The sequence below is a fragment of the Gekko japonicus genome, unplaced genomic scaffold, assembly GCF_001447785.1.
Source record: "Gekko japonicus isolate JY-2015 unplaced genomic scaffold, Gekko_japonicus_V1.1 scaffold491, whole genome shotgun sequence".
Taxonomy (NCBI): Eukaryota; Metazoa; Chordata; class Lepidosauria; order Squamata; family Gekkonidae; genus Gekko; species Gekko japonicus.
The window spans coordinates 195,715-222,537 of NW_015174857.1; the positions used below are offsets into that span (position 1 = coordinate 195,715).

The window sequence follows — 26,823 nt, forward strand, 5'->3', positions numbered from 1 at the left end:
TGTTAATCACTCTTTGGATGAAGAAGTACTTCCTTTTGTCTGTTCTAAGCTTACTGCTCATTAATTTCATTGAGGACCCATGAGTTCTTGTATTGTGAGAAAGGGAGAAAAGTACTTCTTTCTCTGTCTTCTCTATCCCATACATAATTTTGTAAACCTCTGTCATGTTACCCCTCAGTCGTCGTTTTTTCAAGCTAAAGAGCTCTAACCTCTTTAACCTTTCTTCATAGGGAAGGTGTTCCATCCCATTAACCATTTTAGTTGCCCTTTTTTGCACCTTTTCCAATACTGTATCTTTGTTGAGGTGTGGTGACCAGAACTGTACACAGTATTCCAAATGGGGCTGCACCATTGATTTATACAGGGGCATTATGATACTGGCTGATTTGTTTTAAGTCCCCTTCCTAATAATCCCCAGCATGGCATTTGCCTTTTTTATTGCAGTCACACATTGAGTTCACATTTTCAGGGAGTTATCTACCACAATTCCAAGATTTCTGTCCTGGTCAGTCTATGCCAGTTCAGACCCCATCAACGTGTATTTATAGTAGGGATTTTTTGGCTCCAATGTGCATTATTTTACACTTGCCCACACTGAACCATATTTGCCACATTGACACCAACCAGTCAAGCCTTGACAGATTCCTCTGGAGCTCTTCACAGTCCTCACTGTTTTTCACTGCTTTGAACAGCTTAGTGTCATTCCCAGACTTAGCGACTTCACTGCTTACTCCCAACTCTAAATCATTAATGAACAAGTTAAAAAGCACTGGACCTAGTACTGAGCCCTGTAGTACCCCACTGCTTAGCACCTTCCACTGCGAAAACTGCCCATTTATACTCTCTGTTTCCTGTTAATTGACCAGTTTTTAATCCTCAAAAGGACTTGTCCTCTTATCCCATGATCACTGAGTTTACTTAGGAGCCTCTGATGAGGAATTTTATCAAAAGCTTTCTGGAAGTCTAGGTAAACGACATCTACTGAGTCACCATTGTCCACATGCTTGTTCACCCCCTCAAAGAACTCTAAAAGGTTAGTGAGACAAGATCTTCCCTTACAGATTCCATGCTGATTCTTCCTCAATAGCTTTTGTTTATCACTGTACATACTAATTCTATCTTTGACAAGATCTTCCCTTACAGATTCCATGCTGATTCTTCCTCAATAGCTTTTGTTTATCACTGTACATACTAATTCTATCTTTAATAAAGGATTCCACCAGCTTACCAGGTATTGACCTTAAACTGACTGGCCTGTAATTTCTCCTCTGGAACCTTTTTTAAAGATGCGGGTGACTTTGGCTACCTTTCAGTCTTCAGGAATGGAGGCAGATTTTAGTGATAGATTGTGTATTTTTGTCAGGGGATCCACAAGTTCACATTTGAGTTCTTTCAGAACTCTTGAGTGTATGCCATCTGGGCCTGGTGTATGCCACCTCTGCCATCTGGTGTATGCTACCTCTTACGTACTTTTTACATTTTTAAAAATATAATTTTTATTGATTTTCCACTACACACTACAAAACTAAAACTACAGAAGAGAGTAACAAGGTACTTTGATAAGCTATTCATACACTTAGGATATTTATCTACATGTTAGAGGTTACATCCAGTTATTTAAATTCTAATAAAGGTATTCAAGTAGAAAGAACAAAAAAGCATTTTTGGTATCATATCACATCTGGTTGATAATATGAATTCATTAAATGTCAACATAGGCTATCTCAAATCTTCACTTAGATTTCTTTTGTCAGGGGAGATTTACTTTAAAGGTTCTGGGAGCAGCTACTCCTAGATCGGAATCAGAGTCATTGTCAAAAATTTCACCCAAAGACACGGAAGTAGCTGTAGAGGATGAACTATCTGTATCAGATTTCTGTTGTTCGCTGTTTTTTTCCATTGCCTTCCCTTTCTCTGCTCCATTTCTTTGTTTGGTCAGGGTTTGTTGTTGCTTAAGAAAAAGTTCTGCTTTTAATAAAGAGTCAATCTTTTCCTTCTTCTCATTGAAGTTGATTATAAGTCCTTCTGGAAAAATCCATCTGTACTGGACATTGTTCTTTTGAAGGAATGCTGTAATATTTCTGTATTGCTTCCTTTTCTTACGTATCTCATGTGGAACATCTTTCAATATTTTTATCTCCTCTTCTTGAATTTTAACTGTTGTAGCTGTGGATGCTTTAATTATTAAGTCTCTTGTTGATCCTTTTGCAAATTTCACAAAAATTTCCCCTGGGAGATTTTTTTTTTTTTTTAACAAACTCTGAATAGGTTCTGTAAATCATATCAATATCTGCTTGTATTGATTCAGGTTTGTTATTAATCAAGGGGGCCATTGCTTCACTTATGATTTCTCTTAAGTTCTCTTCCTTTTTCTCTGGCACCCCTTGAAATCTCAGGATATAGAGAGATCTTTCCACTTGTAGCTGTAATGTTGTTTTTCAGAACTTTCTTTTTCTGCAATGTCCATTCTTTGATCTATTTCTTTGGTTTTGATTTCAACCTTTTTTATCTTTTTAGATGACTTCCCTGATTTGGCTGTAGTTTCCTTAAGCTATTTCCATAAAATATCAAATTTCTGATTGAGGTTCATCAGCTGGTCCAGCAGAGGGCGCACGGCTTCAGAAACTGCAGTGGCTATCTCACTGGTATTTTCCGGTCTTGTGGCTGATGATGCTGTGCTGGTATTTCCTGCAGAACCTCTGTTTCTGGACACCATTTTTCCCCCTCACTGAGTCATTATTTTTTAAAAAATTTTGGTTAGAGTTTGTAAAAGTTCTAGGATTTCTTCTATGATGTAAATAATTAGACCAGATGTATTCCGCTCTGGCTAGGGTGGTTTTTTATTAGCTTAAGCTCGGCATGCTTCTCTTTTATGCTGACGTTTCGCTATGGGGTAGGGTTCTTCCTCCGCAAGTTCCCCCCCCGCTTTTCTCTTTGGAGCTATGCCGTTTTGCTATGTCAATATTTGTTCCTCCACCCTTTTTGTATATGTCTTTCTTTTTGAAACTTAACTCACTGTTTCTTTAATCGCTGGGTCGCTTCGCCACGTAGATTAATATTTTTGTTTAAGTCCTTGTACACTCTGGTCCGGTAATATCTCTGAGCACCATTGCTGGCCTCTGGACAGCGGGACCTTTCGGAGCAAAAAGGAGCTCGCTTCCCCCAAGCCAGAACTTCAGGAGCGGCCCCTTTGGGGCTCCAGGCTAGAAGCTCCCTCCGAGAGCTTCATGGTGAGGTCGGGACCGGCTGATCCCCCTCCCTGCCACCCCGATCCAAATCGCCCCCATCGGAGCTCAATGGGGGGTGTTCGTAGCGAGTCGCCATCAACTGCAATCTACTTTTTACATTTTGGATGTAAATGATGTTCACTTGGAATGGATACATTTTTATCAACATTACTTAATATAATTCATGATTTGTATTGTCTGCCAAATAATTGTTCAGTAATTTATTGTGCATTTTGCTTTTTTATTATTAATTTATTAATCTTAATACCCTTGTTGCTGATTCAGTTTATCTTTGTTGCTCTGTAAATGTGTGGGTTCCATTTTTCTTCCATTCCCTCACCCCCAGTATTTGCCCCCGAGCAAGTTAAAGTCGATAGTAGCCCTCTAAGCATATCGCTGCTGGGATCCCAAGTTTCTGATATTCCTGTCAGTTTTATAACATAAGAACATAAGAGAAGCCAATGTTGGATCAGGCCAATGGCCCATCCAGTCCAACACTGTCACACATGGCCAAAAATACCAGGTGCCATCAGGAGGTCCAGCAGTGGGGCCAAGACACTAGAAGCCCTCCCGCTGTTGCCCCCCCCCCCAGCACCAAGAATACAGTACATCACTTGCCCCAGACTGAGAGTTCCTATCTATACCTTGTGGATAATAGCCACTGATGGACCTCTGCTCCATATGTTTATACGAATCCTGCTGGCTAGTTCTATTCATTATCCCACATCTCCAACTTTTTCTTCTATCTGCCAGTATATTCAGTAGCTGAAGATGTTTTACAGTATTAGGTTGGGTGCACAAAGACAATGAGAATCTGTTCCGGTTCTGTTCTGCATGGCATGATTTCTTGCTTAACCTCTGAACAAAAGGGACTAAGATTACATTTGTGCTTCAGCTGCTTTTCTATAAAGGAAGATGCCTTATTAATTATTCTGGCCAGTAAAGAACCTTGATTTGTAGCATAACTACAATATTTATACTATCTTTGTTATCTGTTTTGCTGGTTAGATGGATAGGCTGTTTGATTACTCTGTATATGCAAATATCATCCATATTTATGTATTCAAGCTAAGTGAATGGAAGCTTGGTTGAGCCAAGCCATTAATCAACATTTCTCTTTGAAACGGAATAAGCCTGTATGACAGCTCTGGCTGTTTTGCAATAATATGTTGGTCTCGGCAACATTGTTTCTCACAGGTGGAATGATATTGGAAATATAACACACAACAGGTCCTCGATTGCCGTGGAACTCATCAACAAGGAAGAAACTCTGCTCTTCCACACCGTAAGCAACTGGTTAAATATCGGTATTGGGGGCAGGGGTTAAGCCACACAGTCAGTATCCTCTTTTTTTGTATGAATAAGGCAGACTTTCATTTGAAGATAGCTTTGTTACTCTGTAGCTGGAGGCCTGGCATCTCTAGCCAAACTCACCATCAAATCAGTTACTGATTAAACTGATTGCCACTTCCTTTTGAAGACAGCACAGTTGCCCTACTCTCTGAGAGGTCAGCTGAGGTGAGATCCACCCTTTTTTAAGATGCTAAAGTACTTCTAGATAGAGGCACCACTGCACATTGCATTGCGGGAAATGGCTCAGATAATCTCAGATGCACTTTCTGCATCCTCTCCCCCCTCACCTCACCACCTAAATATCTCTGGCCAGTTTCTTCATACCCTCCGTGCATCTGACAAAGAGAGCTGTGTGTCTCGAACGTTTATGCTACAAGAAAGTTTGTTAGTCTTAATGGTGCTACTGGGCTTTTTACTATTTTACCTTAAGAAAACAGCACTGTATAAACTAACCAGTCTGGATAATTCGTTTAAGTGATTTTACAGTTATAGACGTCTCTCCTTTGCAAGCTCGTAGCTGTTAGGCATTTCCACAATGCATCATGCATGTGTTGGGGTGCTCTTTGGACCCATTCCATTAACATTTCTGTCACTTGGATGCTGAGTACTGATGTTTTTTGAGCATCTTTCCTAAAGACAGTGTTATTTCTACTAAATATTTTAGAATAACATAGCCTTCTTTGGATGACTCGTTGCTGTACTAGTTGCACTCTGATCAAACGGTTTTCTCTCTCCTCTTTCCTTGTTTCAAGGATGACCTTGAAAATGCCAAGTATATTTCACGCCTGTTTGCTGTGAAGCACAAGTTTTACAAACAGAATAAAATCTGCACAGAGTGAGTATATATCCTTTGCGAATTCCGACTCACTGTAATGAATGTGGAATTTTGTTTTGATACAGACACTGGCTTTTTGAGGGCATTTTGTAGTTTGCGCCCCATTTGCTCTTTGCAGGTATGGCAAAATTAAAAGAGGGTAGTCCTTTCAGTGTTCCCTTTAAGCTGTGCACACGAGCAGCCACTCATTAACATAGAGGCCCCACTCAGCAGCAGTCTGCCCATTGCCCATTTTAAGATTATAGCAGTTATATTCTGCTCAGGATGTGAACTGCTCCTCTCGGTAGGGGGGAATTATTTATTTATTTATTTGATTTATACCCCGCCCTCCCTGTGAGGCAGGCTTAGGGTGGCTTACATAAAAATGCATATATAAATACAGTTAAAATCATACATAAAACAACCATTAACATTTTCCTAAAGTGCCGGAACAATACTCAAGTAAAGTGCAGGCGCAAAAATTCCTAGATTAAGCCACACCACTACTTAGGTGATAGTCCTGATGGTATACACATATCAGCTCGGATAGATCAACTACTTTGTGCAGCGAGCCAGGCTGAAGATGGTAGAACCAGGGCACAGGGTCAGTTCTCGGTATTTAAGGCGGCTCCTAATCGAAAGCCTGGTGGAAGAGCTCCATCTTACAGGCCCTGTGGAACTGTAAAAGGTCCCGCAGAGCCCTGATCTCCAGGAGCTCATTCCACCAGTATGGAGCTGCCACCGAGAAGGTTTGTGGCCTGGGAGGGCCAGTCGGTTTTGGGCCCTTGAACGCAGTGCTCTCTGGGGAACGTATGGGGAAAGGTGGTCCCTCAGGTATGCCAGACCCTTACCATAAAGGGCTTTAAAGGTCAAAAACAGCACCTTGAAGTAAATCCGGTATGCTATTGGCCACCAGTACCATGCTTTCAGCACAGGCTGGATGTGCTCCCACATGGAGAGACCCATCAACAGCCTGGTCGCAGCATTTTACACCAGCTGCAGCTTCCGGATTTAGGACAAGGGCAGCCCCAAGTAGAGAGCATTACAGTAGTCTAATCTCAAGGTGACCATTGCATGGATCACTGTTGCCAAGTTGTTGCATTTGAGGAAGGGAACCAACTGCTTGATCAGCCAGAGATGGTAGAAGGTTGACTTGGTAGTGGCTGCTAACTGGACCTTCATCGTTAAAGAGGTATCCAGGAGCACTCCTAACCTCCAGCGCTGGCACCAGCTGTGCCCCATCAAATGTCGGGAGTGGGATCCCCACCCTCAGACTACCTCAGCTCAGGCACAGGACCTCTGTCTTCGTTGGATTCAGTTTCAGTCGATTCAGTCTAAGCCAACCAGCCACGGCTTGTAGCGCCTGGTCCAGATCTTCCAGTGTAGAGTCAGACTGGCTGCCCAACAACGGATAGAGCTGGGTGTCATCCGCATATTGGTGACATCCTAGCCCATGCTTCCAGGCAATCTGGACAAGGGGGCACATATAGATGTTAAACAACATCGGGGAAAGTACCGCCCCTTGAGGCACACCACAGGTCAGTGGATGCTGTCATGGGTGCTGAGGAAGGGACGTTGCCAGCTCCAGCAGAAGAAGAAGAAGAAGAAGAAGAGATTGGATTTATACCCCGCCCTTCACTTGGAGTCTCAGAGCGGTTTACAGTCTCCTTTCCCTTCCCCTCCCCACAACAGACACCCTGTGAGGTGGGTGGGGCTGAGAGAACTCTGACACAAACTGCTCTTTTTCAAGGACAGCTGTGCCAGAGCTTCTGACTGACCCAAGGTCACATCAGCAGGTGCAAGTGGAGGAGTAGGGAATCACCAGGTTCTCCCAGATTAGAGTCCGCACACTTAACCACTACACCAAACAGAACCCACAGCTGGCCCCTCTGAAGCTTCAGAGATCGGCAGTTTGCCATCACCGCCTTCACTGACACCTGGCTCAGAAACAGCTGACAAGGAGCAGCCACAGATGGAAAGCCCTCCCGACTCGCCCCCGAGAGTTGCTCACTTATGAGATTGACTCCGGCAGGACTTAGCAACGAGGCGACGTGTAGCTCGTTTGCGGAGCAGACGGTCCGTTAGTCCTGAGTTTTGACAGACACTTGGCTTCTGGTGCCGCTGCGCTAATTGGAAACAGCAGCAGAGGGCTGTTTAGCTTCAGACTCTAAGCTGGCTCCTTTGTGGAAGCAAACTTGTCAAACTACGCGACGCCTTGCATTTACTCCACCTCCTGGTTCCAGACCTCGTTTCTGCTCCTCTCCTCCGGCTTCTGACTCTGGCTTAAACGACCTTGCTCCTGGTTTGTGATTTGGACTTTCACTCTCAGTTCCTGCTACCCTCCTCCGACTTCTGACTCTGGCTTGAACGACCTCACTCCTGGTTTGTGATTTGGACTTTCGCTCTCGGTTCCTGCTCCAGTCCTTTTGGCTCAAGACCCCGGACTGAACTTGGACTTCCCTCTGCCTACACCCCAGACCTTGACAGATGCCTTCAGGACAGCTTTTCCCCTAGTGCCACCCTTTGTCCCCGAACCTGAAGAAAGGATGCAAGCCATTGCAAGGCAAGTCCCTGAACTCCAGAGTCAACGAGGCGGTGGATCAGTAGCTGATGGTCAACTGTGTCGAACGCTGCCGACAGGTCCAGCAACAACATTTGACCTGCTTTGTGGCAGAGTCATCATGAACAGAATCGTTCTAAACAATTGAGCTGCATAGAAGAGAAGAGAGGGTTTTCCTAAATTCTCTAGGCATGTGATTGTAATCTGAAGCACAGTCTATGACTTTATCCCCTTCAAAAATGAAATTGGAGACTTCATGGTTGTAAGATGGGAAAACTGACATTATTTTCCCCAGTACTGCAACATGTGGCCTGGATGGGGTCTTTTCTATACAGTCCCAACAGTCAGAAAGGATTTGTTCAAAAGTATGTATCTGCTACATCTCCACGCTTCCCCTGGAAAGCCTTGTTTCTTTCTCTCTCACACACAAAAAGTTCAATTTCTGCTTACTAGGCTTTCAGATAGACACTTACCTGGCTGTTTACAGTGATTAAGCAATATTATGATAATTTAGAATTTAGCAAGGCAAGTGCCCCCCCCCCCCGATTATAAATTGTTTACATAGGTATGTATGGGAAATCAGTAAGAAAAGCTTTTCATTTTGTGGACATTGTGTGCAAAATTGCCTCCCACCCAGTCCTCATTTTCTCCCTAACGAAACATGATGACAAGGCCCAGTTTTGTCGACAAAAGTATTAGAATTAAAGGGTGTGGGAGAGAGAATGAATCATGACCTTCCTCCTTGATAGCATTCCAAAAACAGTAGTTCCTTTTAGGCTGCTAAAAAACTAGGGAGGGTTGCCCACCTATACCTAGATATCTGTGACACGTGAATTTATATGTTATATGAACTATACCTGTATTCGCATCAACATTATGTCTTCAGGGAACTTTTTCTGGAACTTTTTCTAGATTGTCTATCGAGAAAACACAATATGCAAACTGCTGTTCTCTAATATCTGTCTTAATAGATAAAAAAGTAGAGACACTACATAGACTCCTCAAGTAATCATGCATTGATTCACAGTCTCTTGGCAAGTCCACAGGAGCTTGATACTTTATGCCAGTGTGCAGCCAAAAACATTCCAAAATTTCATGAGTTAATGTTACATGTGGGAAGCAGTCATCATCAGTCTGGCAGTCCCAGTTGCTAAGTGAACATCCACATCTGTCTTATTGGGTGTCACCATCTGTTGAGGTTGTGTAACTGAGTGAAAAGTTTGAGCATACAACCCCATTGTCAAGCTGACTTGTCTGAGAACCTGTCTGCATGTATGTTAATCTGCCCCAATACTCATGATTCATAGTGTTAAGTGAGGGGAGGGTTGACTGCCAGAGTGAGTGCAAGAACAGAGACATGGAGAGACCAAAGCCACGCTACCACAAACATGTACATGGCTCTGGATCACTTAGGACCAAACTACACATGATGCTGAACTTCTGTGTCTGGGACTTTTGAACTTCTGTGTCTGCAACATGTTGTTTGGCTGTAAAATAAAGAGGGGGGGCGGGGGGGAAGGGCTGTGTATTAGTACCTCAGCTCTGGGGAAGTGATAGTAGTTTTTTCCCCACTCTTTGCTATTTTTCCAGACAAAATTGTGTCCCCTTCTGAATCACATTAAGCCCTGATAGGGGAGAAAAGGCTAGCACAATCTCTCCACATACACACAGACACAAGTGGTGCTCAGAGCAGTCTGCAAGAAGGCATTTTTAACTGAGGTAAACAAGAGGAGGGACTTAAGCCTCCTTTCCAGCCTCAGTCCCAGACTGGTCCCCACTGAAGCCATTTTTAGTGCCAGGCTGTACTGTGGGAGTCATGAAACTCTAAAGTCATGTATAGTCAGGCCTGATGCCTCCTATCAGGTAACTTTTACAACAATGTGTTATCACTTTGGGCTTCAAACCTAGGCTATTAAAATAACTCTGTATCTGAATAGGTGTTTCCTTACTAGACACTGGAACTATAATTTGATGTTGGAAAAATCTAGTTGGGTAAGCTTCCTGAGGATTTTCAAAGGTAGGACAGGATGTGGTTAGCAAAAGTGAGTAAGGCTGTGCCTGGGAGATGAGAAACCATAGTATAGGTTGAGAAATATGGTAACTTAGAATGTGGCCATTATTATGCTGATCAAACCTGCCCAGGTGAAATGGTTGAATTTATGCGCTTAGCCGCTCTTGGTGACCTGTTCTGCATGTCCACACTAAGAGACGTGACACTGGCAGGCAGTGGGGGCAGGGCTTTGTTGCAACGAAATGATGGGATCCTTTGCCCCAAGATACTAGTCTGACCCCCTCACTCCTTGCCTTCTTGTATTCTGTTAAGATCCTTCTTTTTATTTTGGAAGGGATTAGGAGGTGGGTGTGTCTGATCTACTTTTTAAAAATTCCTACTGCTGTCATCTGCTGTAGGTTTTGTCATCTGATGCTGCTGCTGCTGTATGATTATATCTGCTGTTTATTTGCCTTCTTTACTGTATTAGCTTTTTTAGGTGATACATGTAGACATTTTAAGAAATGCATTTTTCTGTGGGCAGACTTGAGTTCTCCTGCTTAGAAAGAGAGAAAGCACGAGGAAGTGAGAGAGAGGGTGAATGCTTGGATAAAAAGATTAATTGCCATGTTAATTGATTGCATGGATATGCGAATGCTTACAAATACTACTGCCACTACTTAATGCATCACAGAGGTTCTGTAGTGCAGGATTGCTTTCTCTCATATAGCATCTTTCAGAAATCTTTGTTGTGAATTCCTGTGTCCTCAGAGTTATGGTGGGTGTGGTCAAGTGTTGGGCTTTCTCAGCAGTGGAGCCCCAATTACAGAATTCTTTGTCCAGTGAAGGCTTACCTGGCCAGTTCTTTGTAGGGTTGCCAAGTGAAATGTTCTTACCGGCGGGGGAGCCTCACCGGGCTCCGGGAGCCGTTCTTCGATGTGCACGTGCACGCACCAGCAACACGTCACCAGAAGTGACGCGCGACGTCGATCACGTTGAAGGCGTGGCCCCGATCGTCAGAGGGAAAACCATAGAGTGAGGCTCCCCCTCTGTCAATCGGGGCCATGCCCCCAACGTGATTGACGTGGTTGCGTCACCTCCAGTGATGCAGCCACGCTGCGTTTCGGGGGGCGGAGTTCCCCCCGGGGCTCAATTCCGCGGCAGCGGAAATTCGGCCTCTGAAGCAGGGGTTTACCCGCCCCTACTTGGCAGCCCTAGTTCTTTGCATGGATTTAGAAGATAAGCATAAACATTTAGAAGGTAAACATTCTTGTTCTGTAGCACATTTGTCCTCACAGAATAATTAATGTTGTAATGGGTGTTTTATGGCTTTGTCCTGTTTGTGTCAGTGGTTGGATTGCATTCATGATTTCTGGTGAGAAGTTGTGATGCAGAGAGCAGAATGGCAAAGTCCCTTTTTAGCCGTGAAGCTCACTGAGTGACTTTTGAGCTGTCATGACCTCTCAACATAACTTGCACGGTTGTGGCAAAGATAGGTGCACTTCTCTGAACTTGTTTAATTGCCCTTGGACTCTTGGCTAAGAGGCAGGTTTTACCTTTTAATCCTAAAATAAGTACTGATTGAATTGTGCCTGTGGTTTTCAGCTTGATTGCCTTTCCTATTCTGTGTAGTTTGAAAATGGCTCTGTTGTTAGAGTTTCTTTTCTTATGTGTGCCTGTGTTTTCTAACTGTGTATAACGTCATTCACCAGATGAGAAACTGTAAGAGGAGCAATTCTGCCTTTCCTTTCTCCACGTAAGCACTTTACTCTAGCTGAATCTTATGAATGGTTTTCCTCCTTTTTGTTCTCTCCATCCCAAGTGGTGCATCTTGCTGCCCTAACATCCATGTCCACATTTGCCTGTTCAGTTGCTCTGTTCTGTCTTGGCCTCTTCGGAGCCTTGCTCTACTCTCTGTGTCATTATTGCTCTCTTTGCCGAAGGCATGTGGTAAATGGGTGCCATTCAAGTTCAATTTCAATTCAACAAAACTCTTACTTTCATTTAGTTCTTGCCTTGCATTTTCAGAATAAGGAAATCCAATGGTGGTTGTGTTTCTTTTAATGCATGTATGCTCTGTGTGTGTGCGTGTGTATGTGTGTGTGTGTGTGTGTGTCTTTATAAAAGATTTTAATGCATCCTTCTCCCCCCCCCTCCAATTATGTCAGTTACAAACAAAATAGCTACAATGTGTGAAGGTCCCTTTTCTTTTAACGGTTGTAGAGTAGAATATGCCTTTGGTAGAATGGCCTATATTTAGAATAACTTCCTCCATGTTTCTCCTGCAGACAATCAAATTCTCCTCCCCCCATCAGACGGCGGCCCACCTGGAGTAAATCATCCTTGGTAAATATCTTGGCTAAGTGTTGAGCTAGAGGAGTAGTAATTACTCATTGTGTTTTAAAGCACATTTATTGCAAGCTGCTTCAAATGTCATTAAGTGGAACACAAATATTTTAAAGGAAATAATTAACCTTTGAAGTTTCTCCCTGCTGTTTCTCAAAGGACAAATGTCTAAATGTAGTAAATAGCAAAGTGCTGCTTTGTGGAATGTATGCAATTTCTTCTATAAATATATTGTGCTTTATTTTTCTTTTTAAATTTTAGCCAAGGCAGCACCCATATATTTTGCCTCCTATGCATGTCCAGTGTGGCGAACCTTACCCTGAAACTCACAATTCACAAGGTATTCAAGAATAATATTTAACATTTATATATTACAAGCATTAGATGATTCAAAGCACTTCACAAATATAATTATAAGCCTTAACCATTGCCCTGCAGGACAGGTCAATATTGTTATCTGTGTATTGCAGGTTTTGGGAGACTGGGCTGAATGACAGAGGCTTGCCCTGGGGCCAGTGAATGGCCATAGCAGATATGGGAGCAGGAGTTGCCAACACCAGGGTGGGAAATTCTGGAGATTTGGGGCATGAAGCCTAGGAAGGGCCCATACCTGCTATCAGGTTTTACTTTCTGTGTGTGGTAAACCCCGTACGTTCACTGGATCTTTTGCTCTTCCACGGCTGTCAGTGGGGAGACTCTGCTTCTGCACGTGAAATCATACAAAACGTTTTCTACATCTTTTCTACTGTTGCTTACTCCATATATTGTCATGTTTGTTTGTTTGTTTCTGTCCCCCCCTCATGCATTCAGACAGCATTTTCCATGGAAATGAAGAAATGTTTTACTATCGATCTCAGACTAGTTTGGATAGATGTGCAATGGACTACAGCTACTTGAATGGCAATGTCCCCAATGGCAGTGTGTGCAGTGCCCAAAGTATGAACTCTCTGAACCGATCACAGAATTTCATTCAGGCTTCTCCAATGTCCTCCAACCTCAGCATCCCTGGGAGTGACATCATGAGAGCAGACTACATCCCTAGCCATAGGCATAGTGCAATCATTGTACCTTCCTATCGGCCAACGCCAGACTATGAAACTGTAATGAGGCAAATGAATAGAGGAATTATTCATACAGACAGCCAAAGTCAGTCATTGCGGAACCTCAATATTGGGAACACTCATGCTTACAACCACCCCAAAGACCTTGTATATAGCCAACCTGAAATTCGAGAAAGATCTCCTTATACTATAACCTATGGGCCCCAAGGCACTTACAAAAAACATGTCACTCCATCTGAGCAAATGAACCCCATAAATCCCACACAGACTAAAGCAGCAGCCAGTGCTATTTCCCACACAGTCAGCACACCAGAGCTGGCCAACATGCAGGTGCCAAATAACCAGAGAGGTGGCACAGCCCATGTACTAAAAAACTACGTTTTCAGACCACCACCCCCATATCCACGTCCACGCCCTGCTACCAGCACACCTGATCTAGCAAGCCATCGCCACAAGTATGTTAGTGGCAGCAGCCCTGACCTGGTCACTCGGAAAGTCCAGATGTTGGTGAAGACCTTCCAAGAGGATAGCTCTCCAGTCATCCACCAGTCTCTCCAGGAAGTCAGTGAACCCCTTAGGGCAGTCAAGCATCATACGCCTGTCAGCAAGCGGCAGAGTTTGGAAGTCATCAGCAACATGGTGCGTGGCATAGAGGCCATGACTTTAAAGAGTCTGAATGCTCCTTTACCACGCAGAAATACTTTGCGAGAGCAGGTGCAGCCAGAGGAAGTAGTGGAGTTCCCTCACTACCATCACAAGAAGACCTTCTCAGATGCCACCATGCTGATACACAGCAGTGAAAGTGAAGAGGAGGAGGAAGCCTCAGAATCTGTGTCCTCTATGGCAGCATTCCATGAAAACATGGAGTACAGTGCTCAGCTGCAAGCTGCCTTGGCTAGAATACCAAACAAGCCTCCCCCTAAGTATCCCGGTGCCAGGAAAAGTGTTAGCAATGGAGCCTTGAGAAATGACCAGATGAACATTGCGTTGGCTGTGTCTCGTGCCAAGGCCATGAGACCAGGGCCTACAAAAGCCATCAATGTATGTCGAACTGATCCAACCGCGGTGAATGGCTCTTCGCTCGGCCCATCGATCTCAGAACCAGACCTGACCATTGTCAAGGAGAGAGTCAAGAAAGAGCCGGTGAAGGAGAGGCCTGTATCTGAAATGTTTTCCATTGAAGACAGTATCATAGAAAGAGAGATGAGGGTAAGTACGTTTCTCATTTCTGAACGTAGCAGCAGCATGATCAGTCTGAAGAAGTAGCAGCAGTGCCACCAAAAAGCAATACTCCATTAAAGCTGATTTTGAAATAGAAACACATGCAACTCTGAGCGTGTGGGCTTTTGGTGGCAGAAAGTCAGATCGAGGATGTACCTTTAATAAAACTGCCATTATAATTAGAAACTTGCTTTAGAATCTTTCTTTGAAAAATAGATGCTAAGATTCCCAAGATTCTGCTGAAGGTGCTTGACTATGTTCTGAATTCCCTGTTCTGTGCCCTGCTGTCTTGCAGATTTTCTGAATTCCTAGTCATATTTCCAAAATAAAAGAAGTTTCTGAGCAACGATTCCAAGGGTGTAACTATTTGGGGATAGTTCCTCTCATGATGGGAAACGCATACTTGTGAGAACACAGACTTCACATTGGATCCAGTATAAAACTTCCGCTTTGTGCTGGAGCTCTTGTGCAAGCTGAAATGCAAGAAAAATACTGTAGTAGATGCTGGTGCCAAGTCATGTGTTTCCTCTTGTGCAACCATTTTCTGGTCACTACAGTAAGTAGGGAGTAACATGCTTGGTGTTGTGCAAGACCTTGAGCAAGCAGAACTGCACTAAGTCCATTTCCGTTTCCTCATGCACATCCCTGGTTCCAAGCCTATGTATCAAAAAAATGACAAGTAACTTTAGAAGCCATCTTTGCAAAATGTAAAGCACAATCCAGCCATAGTTGGGCATTTTGAAGGCCCATTTATTTCAGTGGGAGATGTTTAAGAACATGTGTATCTCTCCTAGTGAAGTCAGTGCTGCTTTAAAGTCTGGGGCTGGATTGTGCTCAGAGTCATCTTTATTTCATGGTTCTTCCATCATGTTGTATACCACTGGCCTGAATGGGTGGCTAGACATTTGGACTTTCTTGTTGTTGTTCAGTTAGCATCAGCCAGAGATATGAAATGGTTGAAGAGCTCCTCTGAATTAAAAAGGTTGAAACGACCCAGGTTGCCCACACCAAAGGGTGCCGTGGGGTGGCAAATAGGAGCAAGTAAGGCTCCATGGGGCCTCTGAAAGCACTACTTTAAGCAAAAAATGTTAGCTTATAAACAGTAGTATGAATCTTATCCATCACTTAGCAAGTGACTGCACTGAGACAGGGATTGTCGTGATAACATAGGATGATGCGTAATCTAGCCTTTTTTCTTTTGGCCTGGCTGAAGAGATGTCAGTGACAGGCACAGGTGAGTAGGAGGCTGAGCATCCCTGACATAAGAGAAGGATGTTGACAATGACACAACATCCATCCTCTTATCTGTCTCCGTGGGGGGGGGGAGAACAATATGCCCACCATCTAGCGTATTTCCTCCATTGTGTTCTCCTCTGAAAGAAGGAAGCTGGGAGATTGGGAGAGGTTGCTGCTTCCTGGGGTGTCTTCCATGGGAACTGATCTAGCAGAGTGGTTGTCGCATGGGATTCCCCTGTATGCAGGTGTTGTCTTGAGGACTATTTCTTATTCTTATTTATGTAAAGTGCAAGAAAGATAACTCTTTTTCCAGTCTACAGTTCTAAGGGCGACAGATGCTACAAATCTAGCTTTTGCACCAAGGAGAACTGATGGCATTTCTGGCTTTTGAATAAGCAAATTTAGTTGGACAAAAACCTAATCATTTTGCTTTGTTCAGAGCTGACAAAGCTCTGGTTTTACTTTACTTTTTATGCTCTCTCTCCCCAGCCTTGCACAATATCTACCTGGTGGCACTGAAACAAGTTTCCATTTGGCTTTTTATGGGCTTAGTCGTGGGAAATGTATTTGTTTGTTAATGGGACTCATTGTATTTATTTCAGCATAACAACACTGTTTAAAATCCACCACCAGTCTGGGTTTATGTATCATCTTTGTGATTTGCTTGGCTCGCTTGTTTCTGTTCTCTCAGTCTAACGTTTGCAGAGAGAGAGAGAAAGAGGGCTGTCTTTGATGGCAAGTCTTCTGTACCGTGGGACTGTTCCTTTGAAATTATAACTCTGCACTCATGTAGGAACAGGCCCCCCAGGGAAATAATGGGAAGTTTAGGAGGCGCATTTGAATTTGCTCTGCTAATGGCAATCATCTGCACTCCTCGGACTGAGTTGTAGATTTTTTGGGAGATTAAAAAGACATTCCAACATTCTGCTGGCATTATTTCTAATCACCCCGAGATGAAAGCGTGCCTTTTCTTGCCAAAAGTATCTAGAGAAACAGAAGATGGCAGGCCTGGAGGCCCAGAAGAGGCCCTTGATGTTGGCAGCGCTCAATGGTCTCTCAGTTGCTCGAGTTCCAGTGCCTGAGGATAGCCAGGATGAAGTAGCCAAGGTGCCAATGGATGAGCGGGTAAGGATAGGATTCTCAGAACAATGCACACTGTTTTTTGTTTCTGTCAGCTATGGTTTCTGAAGCATTAAAAACATAGTGGTATAAAATACGGACCAAACAAAGCATGACTGCAAGAGCAGCATTCTGTACATAAAGGTCCCCACTCCAATGGTGAAATGTGGGAGGACATCAAAATGATAGTCTTGAAACAGAAGACCACACGTGCCCCCTTGAACAAAATTTCTGCCCTCACACAAGAATGGTACTCTGAAAGGTATTTCAGTAATGAAATCAACAGACCTTGTTTTTTGGTAGGCCTTTTATTACCTAATGGAATCTGACTTGGGTGGCTCCCACAAATTCTTTTCTTCCAATTTTTTTTTAATGAGTTTATGTTGAAATTTCTCATCTTGCCAAGTAGAGGGGCCTGAGTACCTTTTCTTCCATCACCCCTGATAAATATCAGAAATATCCAGTATTGGGTTGGGAGCAATGCTCCCTCTAAGCTGTGGAGTCTTGTGAGCAAAGATTCTACTTTGTGAGCTCCTGGCATTAAAGTTGTGAGTGAGCGATTTGGCTAATGCACCAATTAGTTTGCTCTGGAGCCATCCTTCCTGAGCTAAGACAAAAATGTGTGAGCCAGAGGCTAAAAAACTGTGAGCGAGCTCACACTAACTCACCTTAGAGGAAACACTGGTTGGGAGGACTTTCTGCTATTCCACAGAAAGGCACTCCAGAAAGATACCGTGATTTATGCTATTGAAAGCCACTGAAAATGCCCAGGAGAATCAACAGAATCTCACTCCCTCTATCCATCTCCTAGTGCACAATTTGCACCACATTATTAGCTGTTTAACTTTAGTGTTGTATGGAAAGGGCACTTCTATGACCAAAAGTTCTCACATGATTATGGATGCTGTAGAAATAGCACCACTGTCAAGGTTATAGCTGTTGAAAAAATGGCATTCCACAGACAGTTAACACAATGCACTTGGATTAACCAGGGTAACCTTCTTCAGGATCAAGCATAGGTGGCTCAGGGCATGACTAGACATGACAATGTCCTCGGGGATACCGCCACCATTTTATAGCTGAATGCAGGCCATTTAAAAATGCCACGAGGGCAACGCAGTGGGACCAGCTGCTCATGCCCCCCCCGTGTCTTTTCAAGTTTTGACCTCCCCCCCCCCACTGCAACTTTTTGGCACTTGAAAAGGCGCCAGAGGGGAAGGCAAGAGCAACTGATCTGACCGTGTTGTAGGTCCAATCAGGATTGGGCCCTTGAAACATTTTTAAATAGCCCATGTTCAGCTCCAAAATGGTGGCAGCTTCCTCAACTTGAACTTAGAGACCCCATAACATGTAGTTGTGTCCTCATTTACAACAATATTACTTTCTGCCAACCTGGGAATAACTACTGCAAATGTATGTTCAGGCAAATGGAATCAGCCTGCTGTGACATGCTGTATTTACATGACCTCACTCTACTTAATGTGTTGCGTCTTGGCATGAATCAGCTGCAATTTACAAAGGACTTCTGCAGACAAGCACATCTTCCCCTTGCTTCGTGGCGTGTTCTCCTACCATGTACTTACTGGCCTTGGGTCTTGGTTGGTGAAAGCTCAGCAACTACAGAAGACCTTATGGCTTTGATGTTGTCAGTACATTCCCCAGGAGGGGAATACCCTCATTAAAGAAAGTGGTAATCAAAGCCACCCCCCAAAAAAGCCATCTTAAAAAAAAATATTGAGAATTTTTAAACCAAAAGATAAAAAACTAACAAAAATATTGGAAAAGAGAATAGAACTAGAAATACAAAGTCAAAGGGGGGGGGGAGAAGAAAGATAAGGAAACTATAAAGAAATATAAAGAAATGGCTTCTGATTTTCTTTATGACAAATACAAGTAAAATTAGGAACTTAACACTCTATAGTGACAAAAGAAACAAAAAAGCTTTTTTTCCTTTTTCTCCCCTTAATCATCAAGTCCAGAAATCATCCGTTCATTTTTCCCTTTTCATGCAAAAAGTCTATAAGGGGTTTCCAGTTAACCATAAATGTAGATAATGGCTTTTCTTTAATCAAAGAAGTAAGTTTAGTCATCTCTGCAAATTCCATCATCTTAATCAATCATTCCTCTGTTGTGGGTAATATTGAACTTTTCTATTTTTATGCATATAATAATCTCGCCACTGTTGTCATATATAGAAATAAAGTTCCATGACTTTTCCTAGCTGTCTGTACATTAGTCCCAAAAGGAAAACCTCTGGTTTCATTTGAATGAATCTGTACAATGAATCTTTAGAATCTTCTCGATTAGTGAATGTATTTGTAGCCAAAAAAAATTCGGCTTTGTTACATGTCCACCATAAATGAGAACCTGTCCCTTCATTTTGTTGACATTTGCAACATACGTTCAAAATACTTTTAAACATTTTCGCTAATTTCTCTGGTGATATATACTGTCGATACATCATTTTATAAAAATTTTCTCTAAGACTAGAGCTTAGTGTAAATTTAAGGCCCTTCATCCACATATTTTCCCATTGTTCCATTTGTATATTGTATCTAAAGTTTTTAGCTGAATTTGTCATCGATTCTTTTACTCCTTCATCCTCTCTCAAATTTCAACAATAGTTACACATTTCAGCAATAATATGTTAGTCATTTAGGTGGTCGGCTGTGTTGGTCTGAAGTAGTAGAACAAATTTAGAGTCCAGTAGCACCTTGAAGACCAACAAAGTTTTATTCAAAGTATGAGCTTTCGTGTGCACACACACACACAATTCTGTTTCAAATTCAGTATTAGATTGTTCAGAACCATGAGATTTTTTATCTGCTTTAAACCTTTCTGATAGCTGAGCATAAAAAAGCCATTGGCAAGTGTATCCTTCTGTTATCAAATCTTCTCTTAATTTCATTTTACAATCACCTTGAGAGAAATCTAATATGTCACAATATGTTAGCCATTTATGCTTAGTTATCATTTCTCGTCTATAGAATGCTTCTTGTGTAGAAAACCACAAAGGTGTTTTCAGACACAAGCTAGGTTTGTATCTATTCCATATTTTCAAAATAGCATGTCTAATATAATGGTTTTTAAAATCCACATTAACCTCAGTTTTGTCATACCACAATAACCGTGCCATCCAAATATCAAATCATGACTTTTTAATTCCAATAACCTTCTATTTCTCAACAACACCCATTCCTTCATCCAAACTAAACAACAAACAGCAAAGTATAGTTCAAATCAGGTAAAAAGAAGAAGGAGAGTTGGTTTTATACCCCTCCCTTCACTACCTGAAGGAGTCTTGGAGCAGCTTACAATCACCTTCCCTTCCTCTCCCCACAACAGACACCCTGTGAGGTAGGTGGGGCTGAGAGATTAGAGTCCTGCCGCTCTTAAACACTACACCAAGCTGGTAGCACCAGTCCTCCTCTTTTCTTTGAATCTTGCAATGCCTTATATTTACCTTGTGGTTTCTTTCCCCTTTCCATACAAATTTAGATATATCTTTCTGCCATTGTTTAAATGGCTATGTAAACAAGGGACACAGCTGTGAATAGTTAACTTAAACAAGGTTATACCATGCAAAATATGTAATAAATAAACAAGTGTGCTTTATCCCAGATATAATAGTACACTGAGCCTGTTGTGGGAGTACGTCAATGCTGAAGAATTGAAATCTGTTGCGTTCCATCATTAATGTACTTTATTACCAGTGAAAATTGATTCCAATAGCTTTGGATTGTTGGTTCTTGAAAAAGAAAGTTTCGAAACAGCTTTTATCGATGACTTGTTGGGTTTGGATCCTTACTTGCCACAAGCGTCATCACCCTAATGAAGTTCGGAGGAAGCGAACATTCTCACACAGTAGGATAATTCGTTGGAAAGTTTTCCTATTGTCAGCATTTTCACATGTTTGGAATGGACATCTTAGAGACTGAATTTTGACTTTTGATTTATATGTAGCTGTAGATGTATTATATCTTATTTATACTTAGTATTATATTTGGGATAAAGCATACTTATAACCTTTATAATTATATGAGTTTAAAAATGTATTACATATGAGAGTTTTTTAAATTTATTACATATTTTTGTATGGTATAACCTTATTTAAGTTAATTATTGTTTAAATGGTACATCAGTTGTCAAAACAGGTATTGTCTGAAACAAAAATAACGTTCTGGGTGAGACATTTGTTTTAATCACAACTATTCTCCCCAACAGAGTTATACTTTATCCCATCTTAATGTATCTTTTTAAACTTCATTCCATGTCTTAATATAACTATTTTGAAAGAACATACAATTCATATTTGTCAGTGTAATACCCAGATATTTTTCCTTCTTTTTCACCTTAAAGCCAGTTTTATTAATCAGTTTTATTTGCTCTTGTATTTTCATATTTTTGTTAACATCTTTGTTTTAAAACCCACTAATGCACCAAATCCTTTCAATTTAGCCATTCATAATTCAATTTCCTTTAAAGAGTCTTCCAAAACTTACACCAAATCATCAGCCTGTAGGTCTCTTTTTTTATTTTTACCCCCCCAGTCCTCTTATGATGTCTTATCTCTCTATGTCTTTATCTCTATTCAGTATTTCAAGAACCAAGATAAACAAAAGAGGGGACAGTGGGCAACCTTGTCATGTTCCTTTTTGAATCTCACATAGTTTAGTTAAATCTCTGTTAACTATTATTTGTGCTGTCTGTGAAGTATAGATTGGTTTAACCCATTTTATAAAGTTCTCTCCAAAATTCATATCTTCTAAAACCTTGAACAAAAAGCCCCAGTTCAGATTGTCATACACTTTCTCTGCACCTAAAAAGATCACTGCAAGAGGCCTTCAGTTTTGTAATCAGTGTTTCCCCTTTGTGTGAAAAATTATTCGAATATGTAGTGTCTTCCAGGAGTCTTTTGGGGCCAGAGCGTGCTAGAGCGCCATTCCGGGAGCCCAGGAGCTGGCAAAATGGCAGTGGCAACAAGCCCCGCCCCCAGCTCCCCCCTGCTACGGCCTGTCACTGGCCTTCCGGGGCCCGCACTGAAGCGCTGCGGCCCCAGGGAGGCCTGAGGAGGCCCGTCACTGCCTTCCCAGTGCCCGCGCCGGAGCGCTGCGGCCCCGGGGATGCCTATCGCTGCCTTCTCGGGTCCCACACCAGAGCATTGCAGCCAGGAGGAGGTCAGGAGAGCCCCCCCCCACGGCCTCCCTGGGCCAGCGCCGGAGTGCTGCGGCCCAGAGGAGGCCAGGAGAGCCCCCCTGCCGCCTTCCTGGGCCATTGCCAGAGCACTGCAACCCAGAGGAGGCCAGGAGAGCCCCCCGCCGCTTTCCTGGGCCAGCGCCGGAGCGCTGCAGCCCGGAGGAGGCCAGGAGAGCCCCCCGCCACCTCCCTGGGCCAGCACTGGAGTGCTGTGGCCCAGAGGATGCCAGGAGAGCCCCACCCCACTGCCTCCCTGGGCCAGCGCCGGAGCGCTGCTGCTTGGAGGAGGCCAGGAGAGCCCTGCCACCGTCTCCATGGGCCAGTGCCGGAGCGCTGCTGCCCGGAAGAGGCCAGGAGAGCCCCCCGCCACCTCCCTGGGCCAGCGCCGGAGCGCTGCTGGCCGGAGGAGGCCAGGAGAGCCCCCCGCCACCTCCCTGGGCCAGCACTGGAGTGCTGTGGCCCAGAGGATGCCAGGAGAGCCCCACCCCACTGCCTCCCTGGGCCAGCGCCGGAGCACTCTTTCCTTCCTTCATTCCTTCTCTCTACTCTTTCTCTCTCTCTTTCCTTCCTTCTTTCCTACTTCTGCGGCCCAACTCTTCGCTTCCCCCCCACCCAGGGAAGGGGAGGCCTTTGAAGATGCCGTCCCCCCCTTTTGCTTTCCCTTCTGACATCACTTCTGGTGATGTCAGGGGGTTGCATATACTAATGAGCTATTATGCTAATAGCGTAGTAGCTCATTAGCATACCATATGCTAATGAGCTCCTGCAGCTCTTTTTCCATGAAAAGACCCCTGGTTGCTTCACAAGTAAGGACATTTCTGGGTACAGCAGATGTTCCTGATTTGCTGCAGCCTGATCGTGGAACTATTGGGGATAATGTACACCTAGAGACCAGGAGAGGCAATATGATCCTGTAGATTTCATTTAAACACTCAGCTAATGTCATTTGTTTTCTGACCTAAGCCACTGCCTAGTGGCCAGGATGGACTGGCTGTGGGTTCAAACGGAATTCCAACAAGATAGTAATAATAGCAGTTAAGATTCTTCAGTTTGGTGGAGGAACCTTTTCTGGTGATTAATGAAATAGATTGTGTGAAGTCAGAAGATTTTGGGGAGATTTCTATATTATATTTAGCAGATAACAGTGGGTATTTTTTTGCCTTTTTTGGAAAACAGCGATATATAGCAACAATGTGAAGTTAGCTTTGAGTCATTAATATCTTTTTCTTCTTTTGGGGGTTGAAAATAATAGTGCAAAATCTTGAGGAGAAAGCTGGAAGAAGGAATGGTATTCACTGAATATGAGCAGATTCCGAAGAAGAAGGCAGATGGAATCTTTACCACAGCAATGCTTCCTGAAAATGCAGAGCGTAACCGGGTGCGGGAAGTCATTCCATATGAGGAGAACCGAGTGGAATTGGTACCAACCAAAGAAAACAATACTGGCTACATCAATGCCTCACATATAAAGGTAAAGGTTGGGAAAGTAACCACTGTAGTTGAAAGAGACTCTGATTTCCCTGGTTCCAGTCCCATATCCACATCCACAAAACCAAAGCTCAGATCTGTATTCAATGTGAATTTAATGGGGGAATCATTTGAAAGCTGCATTCTTTTGGCCACAGCTATTTTTAGGTTTATTAAGAAGAATCATCTGTGTAGGATTATTACTTTTATATGCAAAATACTTTCTACTCCTTTCTCTTGTTCATCCTCACAATAACTCCTATTAGGATGACTCCTTTATTTTCTCATTTTACAGATGAAGAAAGATTATCAATGCCTTAGGGTACTATGAGTTCATGGTAGGGAAAACTCCAGTGTGGGTTGCAGAATCTAAAGTGGATGGCTTAATCCATTTCGAACAAGTGGTGAAAGGCCTGGAATCTGCCCACTGTGGGTTCATTCTAAACATATTTATGTCTCAATGCTAGCCATGCTCGTGGAATGGGCAACTAGATTCTGATTCTTGGGAGTTGAAGTCAAAATATGTATTGCCCCAGCATCATCCACTATATTATTCTTCACACTAAATTTGAAAAGGTTGAACTTCTACAAAAAAAATTGATTCAATATAAAGTATACTACGATGAGATGAAGTTTTCAAGGAAAACAAAGCAGAGTTTGCTGTAAGAATTGTGTTATTTTAATATAATTTGAACTTGTCTGCTTTTATGATATATTTCATTGCTGGTCAAAACAGTTTAAATTGTAGGCATATTTTACTGCTTACCTTCCAAATGCAGTTTGGGTCATAATTTACTGTGCTTAAACCTTGTTGAGTAAAAACACCTTTCTAAACCAGAATCCTGTAGATTTCTGCCAAAGGACCTGGTGGGTAGCAGATACTGTGTTTTTTGGCACTATCTACTGCAGCTTGGATGACTGATTACTGAATCTAATTTTTTTTCTTCCATTTGTGGGAGGAGAAATCATTTCTAAAAGCATAAATTTTGTCCCATGAGGTGGCATGGTCCAAGAAAGTATTTTCCCCAGCCAGTTTTAAGAGTCCATATTTCATCTTGTGTGTCAACATTGGACATACGCGCATTGTTCTGTAGTGCATGTAGCGACATGTGGTAATGTTTTTTAGTATACAACTCTGTTTCCTGCCAGTACTTTCCTTCTCTCACTCCAAGTGGTTGTTACAGAAGCCAAGCAGATGTTCTTTTGCTCAGAAGGTGAAATTGCATCTGCAGATTTTACCTCAGTCACACAGTGAGTGGTTTTCACCCAGTTATCAATTTTTAATATTCTGCCGTCAGGGCAGTAGAATGCAGTCGCATTCCAGGCAGTGCACTCCCTCTAGACTATTTATGGGGTTTTGTACATGCCTTGTGCCAGGAAGCTGAGCAGTTGGGCAAAGAAACTCCCATATCATCCTGATAAGATCTCCCACTGGACTCCCACACTAAGTCTTTGGTGGGTTTGTCAGCTTAAAAACAACAACAAAAAAAACCTTCTATCCAGGCTGTTAAGATGATACAAATTCTGTCTGAATGTAGTTTTTAAAAAGTTTTCAGTGTGAATACTCTTACCTCCTGCATTCCCCCTTTTTCAACACATACCTTTTTTCTTTGTTTTTTAAATAGCTGCTAAATACAAGGTTCCTTCAACTCTCTCAAACCCAACAACAATATTCTTACATTACAGTATAATGAAATTACTTCGTATCTCACTGAAATAAACCTAACAGGATGTACAATTATGGTTCTCCATCTAACAAATGCACTCTGGGGTTGTTTACTGCCCAGCCTGCTGCACCATAGACTACATGACAGCGCTGATCAAGACAGCTATTGACATTGAGAACCCAAATAATGTCAGTACTTGGTTACTGTAGAAGAGTTAATCCTCAAATAGATTTACATGTTCAGTTCTGCAGTTGAGTTAATGCAGTCTGTTTTTTTCTCTCTTCCCCTCAGGTTACAGTAGGTGGGGAAGAGTGGCACTACATAGCCACACAAGGACCTTTGCCACACACCTGCCATGATTTCTGGCAAATGGTGTGGGAAGAAGGGGTGAATGTGATCGCCATGGTGACAGCAGAGGAGGTACGTAAAGTGGAGGGGAAGTGGGGCTTCTATAAAGTAGTTCTCAGACCAAGAAGTTAGCTTCCCTGAAAGGTACAGAGATCAGTCTGAGGAGTATGAGTTTCTTCTCCCCATCACCCTTTCTCTCTGTGTATGTTGGTTAATGCACACTGTCAGGCTGTCAAGCATTACCACAGTCTCCCAGACAAAGATTCTACCTGAGTCCCTTCTCACATCACCATGACCAACCCAAATATCACATGACTCGCTGTTAGCATGATTAGCGTGATAATTGTTGTTTCCCTCTATGTTCGCCAAACACGTTTCCCCCAACACAAACCTCATATTTTCTGTCCCGTTCTTACTCCAAACACCACAGAGCAGTGTATGTACTGCCTGCCAGTTTTTCCTCACAATAACCTTGTGATGCAGGACAAACCAAGAGATGTTGATCACATTTTAACACCACCACCTCTTCAACGAAGGGGTTGCTAAATTTATAGCACACATAGCAGTATCCTTTCCAGCAATAATGATGTGTCTGGAATTTTGTCCACCATTCTTGATGGTCCTGCTCCCAGTCCATCCAGTGTGGTGAATAGAGTGCCTTCTGTCCATTCCCTCAAACTCCATCCTGAGTGTCTTTTAGAAGTAGGCACTAGTTGCTGTGCCTGGACGCACCAATGTTGATATAGTTTAGTGTTCTTTTTTGATTGTGGGTCATCCACAATGGCCAGTTAGAAGGCATGGGGAGGCTTGCAAGCTGATACTAGCTTCTTCTGGTTCATTCCCCAGCATCTGAGTAATGGCATAGTTTTGTAAAGATAGGTTGCTAGCTCTACTATCTGCCTCCTGACTACTTCCCCACCTCTTCTCAGGCCTTGGGTGCCAGCAGCCTGGTTTGGTGTAGTGGTTAAGTGTGCGGACTCTAATCTGGGAGAACCGGGTTTGATTCCCCACTCCTCCACTTGCACCTGCTGATGTGACCTTGGGTCAGTCACAAGCTCTGGCACAGCTGTCCTTGAAAAAGAGCAGTTTGTGTCAGAGTTCTCTCAGCCCCACCCACCTCACAGGGTGTCTGTTGTGGGGAGGGGAAGGGAAAGGAGTTTGTAAGCAGATCTGAGACACCTTTGGGTAGTGAAGGGCGGGATATAAATCCAATCTCCT

General features: G+C 43.0%; 1 protein-coding gene across 1 annotated transcript in view; it reads left to right on the forward strand.

Annotated features, from left to right (window-relative positions):
* Nucleotides 1-26,823, forward strand: part of PTPN14 (protein tyrosine phosphatase, non-receptor type 14) — a 179,955-nt gene that overhangs the window by 142,749 nt on the left and 10,383 nt on the right. Inside the window, exons 9-16 of the mRNA XM_015424633.1 lie at nucleotides 4,425-4,512; nucleotides 5,333-5,415; nucleotides 12,233-12,290; nucleotides 12,552-12,630; nucleotides 13,101-14,560; nucleotides 16,790-16,933; nucleotides 23,376-23,594; nucleotides 25,549-25,677. Coding sequence (XP_015280119.1) covers nucleotides 4,425-4,512; nucleotides 5,333-5,415; nucleotides 12,233-12,290; nucleotides 12,552-12,630; nucleotides 13,101-14,560; nucleotides 16,790-16,933; nucleotides 23,376-23,594; nucleotides 25,549-25,677 — 2,260 coding nt within the window. The remainder of the gene's footprint in view (nucleotides 1-4,424; nucleotides 4,513-5,332; nucleotides 5,416-12,232; nucleotides 12,291-12,551; nucleotides 12,631-13,100; nucleotides 14,561-16,789; nucleotides 16,934-23,375; nucleotides 23,595-25,548; nucleotides 25,678-26,823) is intronic.